The sequence below is a fragment of the Prinia subflava genome, chromosome 1 (genome assembly GCF_021018805.1).
Source record: "Prinia subflava isolate CZ2003 ecotype Zambia chromosome 1, Cam_Psub_1.2, whole genome shotgun sequence".
Classification (NCBI taxonomy): Eukaryota; Metazoa; Chordata; class Aves; order Passeriformes; family Cisticolidae; genus Prinia; species Prinia subflava.
Genome location: NC_086247.1, coordinates 31506394 through 31524028, shown reverse-complemented (window position 1 = coordinate 31524028; position 17635 = coordinate 31506394). Strand labels below are relative to the sequence as shown.

Below are 17635 nucleotides of genomic sequence, written 5' to 3'. Positions count from 1 at the left end.
TTAGCAGAGCTCACAGCTTTTTCTCTTTGCTGTGTCTCAGCAGGAGCAGGCCGGCTTAGCATCCTCTTGCCCGCTGCCAAGGATGGAGGCGGCCGGGGACGGGGCCCCCCTCGGCTTTTCTGGGCGGCAGCTTTTGCAGGACCGCGGCCAGCTTCTGGCTGAGGCTGCGGTGGCAGCCAGCCCCTGCTGCCCGCAGGACTGCAGGTACGGCCCCGGGAGCTGTGCGGGTTCCGCCGCCCCCGGGGGGGGCCGGGGCCGGGGGCGGGCGCGGTGCCCGGAGCGCGCCCGTCCCGCCCCGCGGTGCCGGGGAGGGGAGGCCGCCGCGCGTCACGGCCGCCCGCGATAAATGCCCGCCGGGGCGGGAGCCGCGGGAGGAGAAGCGTGGAGCGGCTCGGGGCGGTGGTGGCGACCCGGAGGCGGGCGGGGGAGGCGGCGGCCGCGGCTGAGCTCGGCGGCAGCCCCGCGCCGCGGCTCCGCTGCTGGACACGTCCGTGCCGCTCCCGGCGGGGCGAGGCCGTGCCCGCGGCCCCCGGCCCCACGCGGGCGTGGCGAGGAGGCGGCGGAGCGGAGCTGGCTGCGGGAGAGCGGGCAGCCGCCGCCGGAGGGGTAAGGGCAGCGCTGGGGCAGCATCCTCCCCGCAGCATCCTCCCCGCGGCGGCGGGAGCGCGGGCGGCGGGGCCGGGGCCGCGCTGGGAGCGCTCGGCTCTGTCCGGGCGCCTCTTTGTGTTTCCCTCGCAGCGCTCGGTCCGCTGTGGCGGGATTCGCGCCTGCTCGCCCAGGGTGAAGGGGTGACCTCGGCTTTGCTGCCTGAAGCGCTCCGTCTTGTAGTAGGCGTTGTTAGAATATCGCGTGCTTGGAAGTGGTGCTACTTTTTCCGAGAGTTTTCGGTGCTTTGCTTTGCTTGTTGACTAGGGAAAACCCCGTCTCCCCCGTGTTCGTGTGCGAGTTGAATACCTTTAGTTTCGTTAGGGTTTTGGAAATCGTTCAACAAAAGCTTTAATCAAAGTAAGAGTTTGAAATAAATTAAGAGGGGATACTTTGTATCAAGTTAATTGTGGATTTCAGTTTACATTTTGACAATGACTGCAAGCCTTTAACCTTCTTTTGTTCAGTTCCAGTACAGGAAGACCTTATCTACAGTCTAATCTTCATTGATGTCTGGCTCCTTTTAAGTCGATATGAAAAGCCTGCTTTTTTGCATGCAGGCACTGAAATGTGCATGGCAGTGTAAAATATAAAACGGCTTGAACAAACTGAAGTCCATAAGGCTGAAGATAAGCTACCTTCCCAAACCAACAGTGTGCACTTTTAGAGTAAAAAATGCAGATCCCGCCTTCTCCCCCTAGAACAACAGTTACAAAATCTGTATGAACTAGAGATTTTGTTGCTTGGTAAGTTCATACAGGCCGGTCCTTCAGTCTACAAATTACATTACTCTCTCTTATGCATTTACAGCCAGCAAACCTGGAAGAAAGACTTTGTCTTGGAGCTAACTCCTGAGCATTTTGAGATCATTCATCATGAAGTATGTAGTACAGGAATGGCTCAGAGTAACTACCTTGCTATTCATAGCTCAAGCAGTTTCTGCAATGGTTCTTCCCAATGCCACGCTCTTAGAGGAACTTTTGGAAAAGTACATGGATGAAGATGGTGAGTGGTGGATCGCCAAGCAGAGAGGGAAAAGGGCTATCACAGACAGTGATATGCAAAGTATCTTGGATCTCCATAATAAATTACGGGGTCAGGTGTATCCACCAGCTTCCAATATGGAATATATGGTAAGGAAAAACGGATAGTGATATGCAGAAAAAAATGTTCTTAGAATAGTTGCTATCACTTATAAAACAGCATACTTTCAGCCTTAGCTTGCCTGTTTTCTCATTTGAAAGACTTGTCACTTCTTTTTTTTTTTTTTTTTTTTTTTGTACAGGTATGAACTGTGAGATAAAAATGCCTGTTTGTGGATCAAGTGTCATGCTCTATTTATAACAATGTATTTAATCTCTCATAGTCTCCTAAATTTAAGTGGCAGTTCCTCAGTGTTAGGGACCAATTTCCAAAACTGCAGTACTCAATAAAGTTGATTGTAATTGTGGCCTAAAAAGTTACCATCTGAGAAGAGTACTGAAATATAAAGTTTCAAGACAGCATGCACATATTCTTTCCCATGCTTCTAGGTTGGATGGAATTTCTGAGCAAAATGAGGGTCTTACAAAAAAAAAGTCTTCTATTTAAGTTGGCATGTGTTACTGGAGGGCTGTATATTTCTGTGTTCAAATTAATAATGTAATGCATAATTTCTGCTTATTTTTTTCCCTTAAGAAGTCTCTATATTTGGACTACCATTAGTGCCATTAAGTCCCATGTCTCTGAACTTTGTTTTTATGCCATAGTTCAAGGCTGATTCTAACTCTCCTTGCTAAGTAGATGAAATCAGGTCATTAGAGCTTGTAAGAAGTCTAGAGGTTTGACAAGAATGGGCAACTTTTCTTTTTTCTGCACCTTTTTCCTGTGTCCACATGGTATATTGTTGACTTATTTGTTCATGCACCACAGAAATAGCATTGGTATAGGTTGAGTTGTTTTTATCAGATGTTATACAGGTTTCTTGACACTTTCTATGACAGAAGTTTGTATTAACACATTTCCAGATCAAAATATCTTTTCTAAACTGGAGTGGCATCTTTCAGGTTGGAGATCTGATTGAACTGAGCGTATATATCCTGGAAAACCCATGCTTGCTTAAACCATCAGTAGAATCATAGGATGATTTTGGTTGGAGGGGGCCTTTAAAGGTTCTCTACTCCACCCCACATTAAAGGCAGTTTGATTTAAGTTTACCTATTTGAGTGTTAGTGTATAAGAGCCATCAGAGAGTTATTTTATGGAATCACAGGATATGTGGCCACATATCATCTCCAAACAAAGGAATGGTAATACCTGAAACCCCTTTACCCGTTCTCTTACACTTGTCTGCACATATTCATACACTTTGTTTTCTGTTGTGACTTTTTCAGACCTTGTTATAATTGAGGTTAGCATTTTGTTCCCAGTCACTCAGGTTGACTTTTTTTTCTGGAAAGCTCGAGAACAAGCTATTAAGTCTCTTTGTAAAAGAAGAATTGGGAAGACTGTTGCTTTCCCATGTTAAAATACTCCAAGCCTTTTTTTTGAGATTCTGTGAAAGCATGGCTGATTTGGAGTTACGTGTCTTTTTCCATTCCTATTGCCATACTACATTTGCCTGTCTTATATATCTTGGAAAAGAGAATTTGGATATACTCACAGAAGTAAGGCTTCTTGACAGCTTTATTCAAAGATTCTTCCAGCACTGCATACACTTGGTCTTAGACTCTGTGTTAGGTCTCCATCTGGAACAAGTTTTTTTTTGGTAATGTTGTTTTTTCTGTGCTCTCCAATGATGCTTGAGCCAGAGAGTACAAGACAAGAGTACAGAGAGTAGCATGGAAAAGCAATTACCCAGTTTTAACATCAAGGATCTTACTCAGAACAGGCAGCAGCTTTCAAGAGGGTGGGATTCAATTTTGGCATAATATCCAAGGGAATGAGGGATTTAGGATAGGCAGAGGTTTGAGACCTGTGAAGGCAAAGGGTCTGTGTAAAGTGTGTGGTCAGAGGGATAGATGCCTGTAGAGGGACAGGGACCCATGAGAAGAGAGAGCCTGAGTGGTCAAGAAGGTGTTGAGAAATCATTGTGATGGAGAGAAAGAGCATTTGATGAGTAGATGTGGTTAAGCTAAGACCTGTGACTGATTTGGATCAGAAGTTTATGGAAGGAGATTAAGAGCACAGAAATTTGCTAAGAGAGGCTATTTGAAAAGTCTAAACCTGTTAGTGAGTGGGGAGGAAGATGTTACCTGAAGGAAACAGGTGAGTCAGTATTGTGAATGGGGACAGGAGAGTTTAGAAGACAGTGGGAACCACATGCTACTTGAACAGAATGAGGAATGGACAGGACTTCTCATTGTACCTGTATTTTTATGGTACTCTGAGAGACTTTCCTTTCAATGTCTTACCAAAGGTAATAATTAGTGCTCCAGAAGAGGGACACTATCCATCTAATGCTTGTCTGATGTTTAGCAAGGTAGATGAGTGTAACTGAAATACCTGAATCTACTTTTGGTGTGGTTTATCAATATAGACATGCTGGCAAACAGGTCTCCTGCTATTGGCGCAGTCATGTCCCTATAAATTGCCCTTTGTGTTAGTAAACCCTGTCCTTGTGAATAGGGCTAGTTCTGCTTGGGGAGTGAAGTTTTGCATTGCACTGAACCTGAATGGAGATAAGCAAGGTCCAGGTGCCTCCCTGATAAACCTGTGTCTATAAATCTGTGGTCTAGCTGAGAATTTAAGATCTCCAAGAGTGCTTGGAGCAGTGTGTGGGGGCTGGATGCTCTCACTGCACTGTTAGGTTACCTTAGATGTCCCAGACTGACAGGCAGCTCTGGCTGAAGTGCCTCTGTCCTGTTCCTGCTGACGGAACACACCTGAGTTGATGATGAGATTGATCCAAGTACTTAAAGAACCAGATTTTATTTTAGAAAACGTAATTTTAAGGGTTTTTTTCATTCTGAGTCATGGCGCTGTCTCCCTACATGGCAGAATCAGATGAGTACCCATGCTGGTAACATTGGAATGCGTGACTAAGGAATGGGTGGGATGGAGAGCCACACTGGGTAGGAGCTGCTGGTTTTATTACTCCATTACAAAGTCCAAGCTTACCTTTGAGATAAGGCCTGCAGCATAAGATCTTGGTTCTATTAAAAAAAAACAAAACAACCAAGGAAAACAAAAAAGTTTCATTACTGAGCTGTTCATTCTTCCCATATGCTTTGAAAAAGCAAACATTACTGGGCTGTCATAGTTCAGAGACCTAAAGTTACAGTGCAGTAAGATTACAGTGGCTAGGTCCAATGAACAAAGTGTTCCCATGGTTGTCTGGCTGAACTTACTGGATGAAAAGTTCATCTTCCCAAGTACTGTGGCTCTGGTGGTGAGCAGTAGTGGATTCCTAAGATAAGAGGATAAGAATAAAGCATGTGAAAAGAGCAACTTCTGCAGTGAAGCACCCCAGCGTCCAGCAAACAGCAGCTTAGGGACTTCCTCAAGCTGTTAAAATTTTTGCATCAAATGGAATATTCCCACATGAAATCTCTTTATGAATCTACTTGTACTTTTGAATCCATGGCATCAATTTGCAGAGCTTTATAAATTTAATTATGCAGTGGGTGGAAAGGTACATTTGTTTTCCTTTAAACTTGGTCTTCTATTTGATGCCTTATTTTTCTTTATTGTGAGAATTAATAATTTTCCCAGTGATTACAAGGCTTTCAGGTGAAGAATCCTAATCCCTTTACTTGAAAACTGTTCTATCTGAAAAGCTGTCCCATTTTGGTATGAGTCTCCTATTTTCCTTTTAATGCAAAGGGGACAAACCAAACTGTGGATCGTTATGGCATACAGCAAATTGTTATAGTTGTATTTATTTTCTTTACTTCCTAATTATTTCTAGCATTCTTTTACATTTTGACTTGGTGTCCTACAGCTGACATGTGTCATAGTGCTATTCACAATGACTTCAAGATCTTTCTAAGATGCTGAGGTCATTTACTACACTACTTTGTATATATAGTTGGCTGTTATCTCCAGCAATGTCCTTATTACTTTGTATTCATTCACACTGAGTGCTATAAATCATTTTGTCTTCCAATCACTGAGCATTGATGAGTCTCCTGTCTTTTATTTTTCCTATTCTGTTTTCACCTATCTTAAATAGTGAATACCATATTGCATTCTCTTTTCTTGGGCTTTTTATTTTATTGTGAAGAAGGTATGATGCAGAGACCATGGACACATCTTTCAGGGGATCTGAAAAATTATTTTGTATTCTTAAATCCCTTTTCTGTCATTTATCACTTCTTTCTTTACCTTATGATAGCTTAATTTTGTTTGTTTGTTAATTTTTAAGTAATTTAGGAACTCTGTGGAAAATATAACTGTACTTAACCTTTTTCCAAAGGTTGACACTTTCAAGGTGTAATATATGTGGAAGTAATTATCTGTATGTTTCATATTTTTTTAACTTAACCTATAAAATCCTCCCAATGGAAGTCAATTTTTAATCTGTGGTTTCTCAGGATCTTCTAGAAGCTTTTAAAAATATACCAGTTAATAAACCAGGTGCTGGTTTTTGTTAATGGGGCAAAAGAGAGGTAGTGTACTGTACAGTAATTAGAAGTTTAATGAGCAAGTTCTTCCAGGTTCTTGAAGGCTATAGTTGGGTCCTGGCAATTTGATGCTGTCAGTATTTTCAGTTTTGGCTACTGTATCTTAAGACTGATTTGGATCCTCCTCCTCATTTTCTGTCCCTTTTTCTGTATGGAAGAATTCTGGTGTGAGAACATGCATAAGCTGCTCTGGAGGGAACAGTATTGCAAAAATCCATTAAACTCCTCTGCAGTGGCCTTATATGACCTTGTGACTGCATGTTAGATCATTCTTTCCTAGACCTCCTCCTTCAAAGCTGAGAGAGTTTTTGGGTTGTTGACATTAGGACTTAAATAGAAAAAGAAAAATCTTTTTTGAGGTAATGAGGAACAGTGTGTTATGAAAATGCATGGCCATTGCATATTGTATATCTTTTTATCTGGATTGCTTCCTTTTAAAGAAAGGTGTAAGGAAAATTTATTTTCCTTTTGGTATGCACATGAATTTAACAGCACTGGAAAGAGAGGAGAGAGGAATGAGATTTCCCTGCTCCTCTCCTAAAGCACCTGAACAGGGCTTAGGGCATTGTGTGAAATGCCATGCTTTCAGCATCCCCAGGGCTGTTGCCAGCAGTGTGGCCATCATGCCACGTGTGCACTTGAGGTGCACCCCAGGGATGGGAGAGACACCTGAGTGAGTCCTGGAACTGCAGCCAAGAGCTGCTGGCACCCTTCAGTCTGACCAGAGCAGGGGGCTGTGGCTCTGCTGCTCTGCAGCTGCTCGGGTGCCCTTTCCTGGTGCTCTGCTGTGCTGGAGCTGCTCGGGTGCCCTTTCCTGGTGCTCTGCTGTGCTGGAGCTGCTCGGGTGCCCTTTCCTGGTGCTCTGCTGTGCTGGAGCTGCCTGGGCCTGCCCAGCCTCTCTTGCCAAAGATCTATCCTTAAGGGAAAAAAGGAGAGCCATCGTGCTTTGTCGTATACTTGTCAATGGTTTGTTGTGGATTCATGCAAAATAGTCCCCTTATTCTCTTAGTCAGTTAGAAAGGGTTTGCTGCATATTAATAAATTCTTACTGGATTGTAAAGGCTAAATAAAACTTGAAAAACTTCCTGAACTCCTAATTTTGTTGTTTTGGTTTGGGTTTTTTTAAGCATTAGTTGTGTGTCATAAACTGAAATGGCAAAAATTTTTTTTTCCAATAATTTAATTGATAATATTGCACCTTAGTAAATCTGAATATATTAATGAAAACCAATTTTCTTCATGATTATTGCAGTCAAGACTTTAAAAACAGTCATTATTATTTGGATAGTGTAAGTTGTTCATTCCTCTGTATTCCAAACAGCTGTAGTTTGCAGAATGAAATGATTCACCAAGAAGAATATTCACAAATGTCATTTTGGTTAATGAATTTATAATGCACTCTATTTTGAACCACTCTTTTAGTATTCATTCCTTGATTTCATACATATTTTCTACAAACAAAGAGGTCAAATGATTCATGTGAGAGCCTCATTCCATGCATGTGCCTTTGCTGTACTTAAGAGTATTCAGGTTTCAGCTTGATAGATAGCAGAGCAATTGAACCTGGTATTTCTTGGCCCTGAGCCATGCACTTCATTTTGTAATTACTGTAATTGGAGACACCAGTGTCTTCTAGGGCAAGGAAGTCTTTGCTTGTTTTGTTATCTCTAGACTTTTGGCAAGATCCTGCCAATAAATACCAGAGATGTCATTGCAAAGCCCATAACTTGCTTCTATAAAGTTTTACCTTGTAAAACTTGTGAGGAAAATACAAAGTTCTAGAGGTGTTTTTAAAGCAGTTGAGATTAGACTATTTATTTGGCATAGCTGTGTGGTTCTTCAGAAAAATTCTGGATGTGTATCTGGCAGCAGTATTGCACTCATATTTTGTTCAAAAAACAAAAAAGGGGGGGAAAAGTAATACTTTTTTCTTAGTTTGGTGTAATGTTGGTATAATACCTCTGAAGGTCTTAGATTGAAAATACTGGTAGTGATGTGTTGAAAATGCTGATACTATATAATTCCTTTCAAAACCATGACTAATTCATAACTTCTATGAAGAACCTTACATTTTGGGAGGCTTGAATATTTGCCTCTCCATTTTAGTAGTTTCACAAAGACTTCAGAAGAAAAAAAATAGGAAATATTGCTTATTTAGTTTTATTTTTTCAAATTTCCCTGTAGACAATCTTCTGTTATAGTTAAATAGAAACCACTGGACTTTGGATTATATGAACCCACTAGTGGACAGAGCTCTTGCATGATAGTAAAAGGTTGATCATGGCATCATAATGACTGAACAGGGATCAAAATAAATTTTATTGCTATTTTGTGATTCATTTAGGTTCTATGATCAATTAAAGTCAGGGAGTAGCAGCTCTTCTCTATGTGTATCTGGAAGTTCCCACCTGAGAGGTTTTTTTTTATTTTTGTAGTATTCCTAGGAGAATTGAAAGAGCATTAGGAAAGATAAAGGAAGACCTTGTAGTGGACATAAATGTTTTGGTGATCTTTTCTGTTCTGAAGTGCCCTGTTAAATTTCCTAGACCTTTCTGACAAAACATTTTGATGTCTCTTTTAGTGTATCTTACCCATCTTGCCAAAACTCTTCAGGGATGCTTGATTAAAAACAATTCCTGTTCCTTTTGAGCAGAGGACTTTGGTTTGTGGAATTCCCTAAGTGGCTGAAGATCACTTTGGGTGCCAAGAACAGAGCAGCTCTATTCAGAGTGAACCTGCCCGCTTTCCCTCTGGTTTTCCACTTTTCTGCTTCACTTCAAAGATTGGTGGAAGTGCTTCAGCTTTGCCTGTGCTCAAAGGCCACTGACTCTGCATCAAAGAACACAGTGACGTTGACTTATCCTCTTATTCTCCCTGGCAGTTTTAGCAAAGGATTGTGCAGTGTGAAGTGGCCAAGAAAAAAAGTGGTATGACTTCTATTGATGTAATGCCAACAACAACTGAGCAACTCCAAGTAAAGAAACTGAAAGTGGAAAGTAGCAAAAAGGCTCAATGTCTCAAAGTTTAAGGGAGCCTTCCCAAAATAAAATAATTAGCAACACAGGACAGACACTATTCATCTTTTATTTTTGCTGTCAGAGAACTTCTTTGTCCCCAAATTAAAGATCATTAAATATTAATTGGTAGTAGCAGAATCTAAGCTTAAATACAAAATATGAACAGAACACAGAAAGGATCAATGAGATTTATAGAAGTAGCTTCCTGTTGCCTGACATCTTCCTGATCTTTGCCTTGGAATCTTCCTTAGCTAATTTTTTTCTTTTAATTGAGAAAAAATACTTATTTCTTAACATTATTTCATTGAAATGCCAGATATGAAGTTATTCTGTTCTATGTCAATATAATCCGCCTTAGATTTGGCATGAGTGACTATCATAGGAAAAGTGTGGTTCATTCAAAAGACTATCCTCTGGTAATATAAAGGTGGACAAATTTCACTTTATTATGACAGACGATAACAGTTTCTTAAAATGAGGTTGTTAAATCCAGATTTTGGCTGCCTGATACATATCACAATAGATTTGTCCTGAGTTCTCTGTTGGGTCTTCAAGTGGTGAGGGATTCCTTTAATATGTTTTCCAGTGCTTTTTTTGAGATTCTATTTGGAAGTATTTCTGACAGTAGTGCCAGGTCACATATGATCAATGGATGCTTTCTTGCAGCAAGTTTAATTCACTTATGTCAAAACACAGTGGTCACCTTTTAGAGGCATTTAGTTTGACACATATTTGAGATACCATGGCTAATTCCTGTTCAAAGTCCAGGAAATTCTGTAACATCTCTAAAACTGCTGTATGAACACAATCAGTTACAGGGAGTTTAACCTGTTACTCACTACTAGGATTTGGGGTAAAGACCTGTGCTCTGGTCAGTTTGTGATTAGCTATGAATATTCATGAATACTATTTGTAATGAATGTGTGCAATTCATAATTTGACAATGGACAAACTAGAGAAATCAAGATCAGCTTTCATGTTGTTGCTTCTCTTTCATTTTCTGTTAGAATATAGAAGTGAAAAGATGATTTTTAGTCATGGTCTAATAGACAGTCTTAATGCACTGCTTTTAAAAAGTAGCAAAGTAGATGCACTGTTTCAGAACAGCTTGGAAAGCTGAATATTCCAGTAAGGTCTTTTAGCATGTCTAGAGTACACAGAGCATTAAATGTGATTAGTCATGTCTGCTGGTTCCTATTCCTGGTTTTACTTCTTCAACACTTAAAGCTCAAACACATGAAGCTGTAATAAGGAGATACTTCTAAATATTGGTGAAATTTTTTCAGTGTTTGGGAACAATATTTTGGGCCCTGTACCACTTTCCTGTTTCCAGGCAAAAGCCACAGTTTCCCTGCTTTTTACTCTTTTCCAAAAGAGTAGCTGAAACCTCAAGGTCTATTCAGGGATCTCTGCCCAGTTTCAAGCTCTGCAAACTCCAGTCTGCCACATGGTAGCATGTAAGTTCCTTACCACTGCAGTTCTAGCCAGGTAGTAGTTTTCCAGCAGAAAATGCCTGTCTTAACTCTCTTGGTAAAGTTTGGCAGTTTTAGCTATTCTTTCTTTGTGCTTAAAGAATATATTGGTACTTGTTAGTATTGTTGGGTTTTTATTTTCAAGGGGATTTTGCCTGGTGTACAGTACTCCTCAGTTTTTGTGGTCACTGCTGCATAAGGGGCTTCAGGCTGTGGGGAGGTCACATTTTTTTCTGACTCAAATGACTGGAGGGTCAGCATCTCAACTGAGTGCATGCTCTTTACTTTTCAGATGTGCTAATTATCAGTAGTTTTCATGGACTTCCTTCAGCATCTTTGTACTGATGAAATTGCCTCACTGCATGACTGAAAGACAAGCTGATGAAAACTGCCCATGCCTGTTCATCAAGAAGAGATCATGTCAAACCAATTCATTTTGCTTTTTTAATGACACAGTAATTAGGGAAGTATCAGGTGTTGTATTTTGACTCTGCAAAGTTCTTCACATTCTCTATCCGGATGTTTTTGGGAGAGAAAATTGACAGAACCACCTTTTAAACAGGTGGAAGATTAAAGACGTTCAACACTGTTGGAGCCTCTTCTGTTTTGATTAAACACTTCTGACTTGTGCGAGCAAAGAGTACCCCTGAAGACTGCAGTGTGTGTCTATATATAGACATATATATATATATATATACACACATATACATATAACATGGGTATAGGATGGGATTGTTTTAAAGAACATGATCAAAATTAGAACATGAGAAGTAGAAATAATGGCCAAAGATTAACGTGATGAAACTTAATTGCAAGGTATGGAATGAGGAAGAAATCAAACAGGTGAAATACAAGAGATAAAATGTAGAGGTAAAACTGCAGTAGAAAGATGCACGAGTTGCACTGACTTAAAAAATAATATGTGGCACCAGTCTGTAGGAGTTGTCTGTGGGTGAAACAGATGAGAATTTGTCTGAAATGCAAATGTCCATTTTTGGTAATTTTTAAAGAATGGCCTACCCGTTCTAGAGAGAATGAAAGAGATTAGTAAGATTGATTATGAAGACAGAATATATGATTCATGAGATGGTTGAAGGGATGAAGCAGCTGAATTTAGTTGTTGAAGGGATGAAGCAGCTGAATTTAGTTAATCTGGGAAATAAAGGGAGTCAATGGAAAGAGATTTTTTTTATGTGACAATAAAACATCAGCTAGCATTGCAGGACAGGAAATTTAGTTTGCATACCAAGGAGATCCTCTTTACTCTTACAATCATAAAAATCCAGAAGAAAATGAAAGTAAATATTATTCTGAAAATACTCTTGCTATTTTAAATTATAAAAATGTAGATAATACACATATGTTTGGCTCAGTGGAAAAGGCTAGATAGACTACAGTCAGGATCAGTCTCTTGAAGTAATTTTTTACTGTATCTTTCTGTTTTTCTGTGTTGGTGCCATGCAGGTGATTTCTAGTTTTCAACTATATTTCTGGCATATTTGCTCATGGCATTTGTCATTCTGTGTTTCATCTTTACTTTTTTTTTCCTTCTTAGTGTCATTAGTCTTAATACAGTGGATTCTTTTAAAAAGTAAATAAATACCCATACTGTACCGTGGTATTTACTTTCCCACTCTTTCCCTATATTTAGAATGTATACAGCAATGAGGTATTTATACTATGCCATGGTAAATGTTTACTTTCAGTGGTGCCCACTGTACTTACTTTTCCATCTTTACTGAGCTTAAATTTTAGCTCTTCTTTAATTTTTGTATAGTCTCATTCCATATGATTTTTTCTGCCTTCCAACATATGTGAAAATATCTCCAATAAAAAGGTTCCCACTGTTGAGGGGTTTTTTAAAAATTATTTTTACTGGAAAATGTTTTTTGAGCTACTGGCCTTTGCAGTTCTGTTGCAATACTGTTTGGTGTAATTGGTGTAGTAGCTGGTGTGGCTTGGATGAGAATGTAAATTTTTGATTTAACACTCATGCAACACAAATGGTGGGATTCATCTCATGAAGCTTTGATGTCTGTGGTGTAGATGTCTGCATTTGAGCTAGTCTCCTTTAATTACTAGAGAAAAATGAGGATCTACAACACACAGTTTATCTCAGTTAAAGGTTGGTGGCTAAAATTATCTTCCTCTATAGATGCTTATTTGTCTATGTAACTGCAAAAGTTCTTTAGATAATTAGCTCAGATATAGGTATCTGCTTTGAGGCTGTTTAAATTCAGGGGAGGTTAATCCCACCCCATGTAATTTGTTTGGCTGTTCATGAATTTTAATTTAAGATGTGGTAGCCTCAGTGAAATAGCAGCTCCTCCAATAAGCAGAACAGTGGTTCAGGTCTACACTCTATCTGAACCCCGTGTTGACAGGGGTTAAATTCCAAAGTTTGTAGTCCAGTCTGCAAAGCTAAACTGGAATGAGTTGTGGTTTATTTTAATGTGATCTGTTGTAAACCAGAAGCAGTCAGAAGATCCATATTGTCTGCAACATCCCTGCTGTAAAATGCAGTGCAATCTTCTGGGGTAGAAGAGTCAGCAGCTGGAGGCAGTAACTGCTGCTGCCATTCAGTTTAACCTGCCCAGCTGGGTTTTGGCTTCAGCCAGGGAAGTGCCTGAGAATATTTGTGAAGCACTGATAGTGCTACATCTGTGTGTCTTTGATGGGCACTAATTTTAACAGGATACTGATGGAAGAAATGCCTGTGTTGACAAGTGTTTGGTGCCACTCAAATGGAATTGTAGAGCAAAAGAATGGATGCTGAAAACCTGACATTCCCGCTAATTGCATTTCAGGGTTTGTTTCTTTTTTCTGCTGTGTCTTTCTGTGTGGAATGAATAGCCATGAACAACTTCAAAGTGCACTCAAGCAGTGTTCTGCAAAATTAAAGGAGTAGTTTCAAGGAGATTCATACCCCTGAGCAGTTGGTGATATTTTCAATGTGTGCATATCTCAGTGTAGAAAGCCATCGATGATGATACCTTATCCAAAAGATAGGTCTCATGTAGTTTTCTGACAATGTGAGCAATACTTTTTCCGGATAAACAAGTTGAATTACCTTGCATGTAGTACCAAATGAATCCCAGTCAAAGTGCTTGTCAGACCTGGGAATCAGCTGCCTCATTGCACTTTCATCTTGTGCTCCCTTCCATGGCCTGTATTTACCAAGGAAATCAGAAACCTGGTCACATCAGAGCATGGATAAGGGAACTAGTGGATGAGAAATTAAGTGCTGTGCATACCTATGTTTCAAAAAATTACAGTCTCCCATTTAATGAAAAGAAATTTCCTATGTTTTTAAGTAACAGTGTTTGAAGATTGAATTCATCCTTTGGCAAACAAAAGGATCCTTGCCTATAGCTATGCAGAGATTTCTTTTCAGCTTTATCATTTCTTTCAAAGAGTTAACTGGTTTTAAGAGTGTCCTTAGTTTAAATCTATAAAATACTGATTGTTTCTGAGTATTGTGGAAGAACTTCTTGAATTAAGCTTAAAGCTTAATTCTGGCCAGCTCAAGATATATTTCAGTAGACAGATTTTAATATCACTAATGATATTGTGGGTAAAATTTGAGAAATGCTTACTTCTGGTAGGATGTAAAATAAATAGTTTGCCATGACTCTTCATATTCTTCCATTTTTATTCTTTTGGCTTGGCTTGTTTTAAAATGCCAAGCATCTTGGCATTTTGAAGGTCACTAATTAGTTTTGTATTTGTTTGAAGTTCTTAATTGTGTTATTTGATCTGAAGAAATATGAAAACTTAGATGTTTATCTTTCTTTGAATATGGAGATGCTTTCATTGTTTGAAGCCCAAAGCTTGCCATCATTTAAGTGAAACAAGGGAATGCTATGAAAAGGACAAGAATAAAATTCCTATTCCAGTAAAGAGATATATTTTGAATACTTAGGCAGATTATTTTACACATTTGTTTCATTTAGCCTGCTTTGTGAGAAATGCATTATATTTAGAACTAATCTGACAGGATAAGTATGAAAAAACTTTTACATAAACAATCTTTTATCCTTAGAATTACACAGTTTTTCTTCATATAACTTCAATTAGAATAATTAGTTTAGGAGAGAAATTTGGATCTTCTATTTTAATTAATGAAACAGAAGAACAAAATTCAAGGTGGTATCAAAAATATAAAGTGGCTCCTTCCTGTTCTTGATCCTATCTCTGAAGCAATGGTTAGGCATGTTGATAATTCTGTAGAATATCTTCTGACTTCTTCAAATTCCACCTACATGTAATTGTAGAGTTGACCTTTAAAAATACCTTTAAGCTAATTTTCTCGGAGTAAGTTGTGATATGACATTGCAATCTTACAGATTTCTTGTAGAAGTTTTGCATTTGTTTTCAGAAGTTTCATACGTATTCATGTTACTAGCACCTGTGTAGAATTTTTGCACTAGTGGAGTAGTCAGATATAAATTTAAGATAGTTTTCTAAGTGGTTGCATCAGAGATTAGGATTTATAGAATCACAGAACTGGTAAGGTTGGAAGGGACCACAGTGGTTGAACCTCCCTGCTCAAGCAGGGTCATTCTAGAGCACATGACACAGGATAGCATCCAGATGATTCTTGAATATGTCCAGTGAGAGGGGACTGTGCAACCTCTCTGGGCAACCTGTTCCAATGCTCAATTTCCCACACAGTAAAGCTCTTTCTCATGTTCAAGTGGAACTTCCTGTGCATCCATTTCTGCCCATTGCTTCTTGTCCCATTGCCTGGCACTACCTAGAAGAGCCTGGCTCGTCTCTTTGCACCCTCATAGCTGGGGGGTTTCCTCCTCAGGTGCAGGATCCTGCATTTGCCTTTGAGTTTCAGATGGTTTTTCTCTGCCCATTTGTCCAACCTGTCCACGTCCTTCTGAAGGGCTGCACTGCTCTCTGGGGTATTGCCCACTGCTCCCAGCTTTGTGTCATCAATGAAGCCCTTGAGGAGACATCTGCCCCTTCATCCAAGTAATTGATAAAAAAGTTAAACAATATTAGGTCCATTATTAAACCTTAAGGGCACACTACTAGTGCCAAGCCTCCAACTAGACCCTGTGCCACTGATTCCGGCCCTCTGGGATCTGGTGTTCAGCCAAGTCTCAACCCACCTCACTGTTGACTCAAGTCTGCAGTTTCTGAGTTTGCCTGTGAGGATGTTGTGCGAGTGCAAAAAACCTTGCTGAAGTCAAGGTACATGATATCCACTGCTCTCCCCTCATCTAGACAGGTGGTTGGTTCATCATAGAGGGAAATCGGGTTGGTCAAGCATGGTTTACCTTTAGTGAATCCATGCTTACTACTCCTGATCACCTTGTCCTTTGTGTTGGTAGAGATGGGCCTCCCGAATGGAGCGCTCTGTTGCCTTTTGAGGGATTGAGGTGGGGCTGACTCTGTGGTAATTTACTGGGTCTTCATTCTTGTGCTTTTTGAAGACGGGGGTGACATTTGCATTTTTCAGTCCTCAGGCACCACTCTGATCTCCACAAGCTTTCAGACATGATTGTGAGCAGCATCACTATTGTGTCTGCCAGGTCTCTCAGCACTGGTGGATGCATCCTGTTAGGATGCCTAGACTTCTTGATGTCAGGTGCGGCTAGGTGTTCTCTGACCCAATCATCCTTGACAGCAGGAGTCTTCCTTCCATCATTCCATTACTCTGGTCTCCTAGATCAGAGATCCCTGAGGGCTGGTCTTGTCAGTGAAGCCAAATGCAAAGGTGTTTAGTAACTGCCTTCTCTGTGTCCTGCTACCAGGCCCTCCCTCCATTTAGTAACAGGCTCACACTATCCTTACTTTTCCTTTTGTTATTGAAGTATTTGAACAAGTCCTTTGTTTTCTCCTTGTTGTCCTGGACCAGATTCTTGAAGGGCCTTGGCCTTCCTTCTCTCATTTTTATTTACTCTGGCAACCTCTCTATATTCTTTCCAAGTGACCTGACCCTACTTCCATCTCCTGTGCATTTCCTGGCTGTGGTTGAGTAATAAGCTCTTTAAAGGAGTTCTTTATTCATCTACACAGGTCTCTTGCCCTCTTTGCCTCATTTTTTGCTCATTGGGATGCCTCATCCTCGAACCTGGAGAAAATGGTCCTTGAATATCAAGTTTCCCTCTTTTTATTAAAGGTCGTTATAGTGATCCTGGAGATTGGGAAACCTTTTCATTTCTACATTAATTTGGATCTGTGTTTTATGGCTTCTGTCTTGGTAGGTCTTGAAGACACAAGTAACTGTGACTTCTAGCACTTTTATTTCTTTTTTTGTCTACTGGCTGTAGATTAGTAGTGTTTTATTCACATTTTTTCTTTGAAGTCTCTAGTAATCGAGAAAGTGACTCTAATCTCTAAGAAACTTTTTGGAACAAAAACATTTGGACATTATTCCAGAATGTTTTATAAAATTGATGTTTCTTAGTAGAGTTTTTGTTGTTTCCTTTTTTTTTTTTTTTTTTACCTTTGATTGAAGGTCTTTCAGGGAGTGGAGGCTTTGATGAGAAAAACGAGCCCTTTGAACAATAAACACTGCACTTAAGGAGTTTTTTTCCCCTATAGTGCAATTTACACTTGACTGATTTTTTACACCTGAGTATGTAAAGCTTCATCATATCTCAAAATATACTTAAGTGATTTAAATGACAAAAGAAATTTGTCATTTAAATGACATAAATGAAGCTGCTTCAAGGAAAGTGCATTATGATGAGGCCTAGAAAGTGGGAAGTGTGCTTATCTCTGGCTAAGTAAGGTAAAGGGAGTAAAGACAATATTTTGTACTGTGGATGAAGGCAGAGAAACAGTTAAAGAAGACAGAACTTTTTTTGAAGAACATATCCAATTTCAACAGTACTTAAAGTGTGGGTGTTCATCTGTCAGGAGGATTAACGATGAATTA

At 39.9% G+C, this 17635-nt stretch overlaps 1 protein-coding gene across 2 annotated transcripts in view; it reads left to right on the top strand.

Moving 5' to 3' along the window:
• The first annotated feature begins 324 nt into the window (after positions 1 to 324).
• CRISPLD1 (cysteine rich secretory protein LCCL domain containing 1) overlaps positions 325 to 17635 on the top strand; it is a 38891-nt gene continuing 21580 nt past the window's right edge. The window contains exons 1-2 of one of the 2 annotated variants that reach the window (XM_063392285.1): positions 325 to 606; positions 1456 to 1778. In XM_063392285.1, coding sequence (XP_063248355.1) covers positions 1521 to 1778 — 258 coding nt within the window. In that variant the 5' untranslated portion in view covers positions 325 to 606; positions 1456 to 1520. Of the gene's footprint in view, positions 607 to 1455; positions 1779 to 17635 lie in introns of those variants that run through there. The other variant, XM_063392293.1, reaches the window with a different exon arrangement.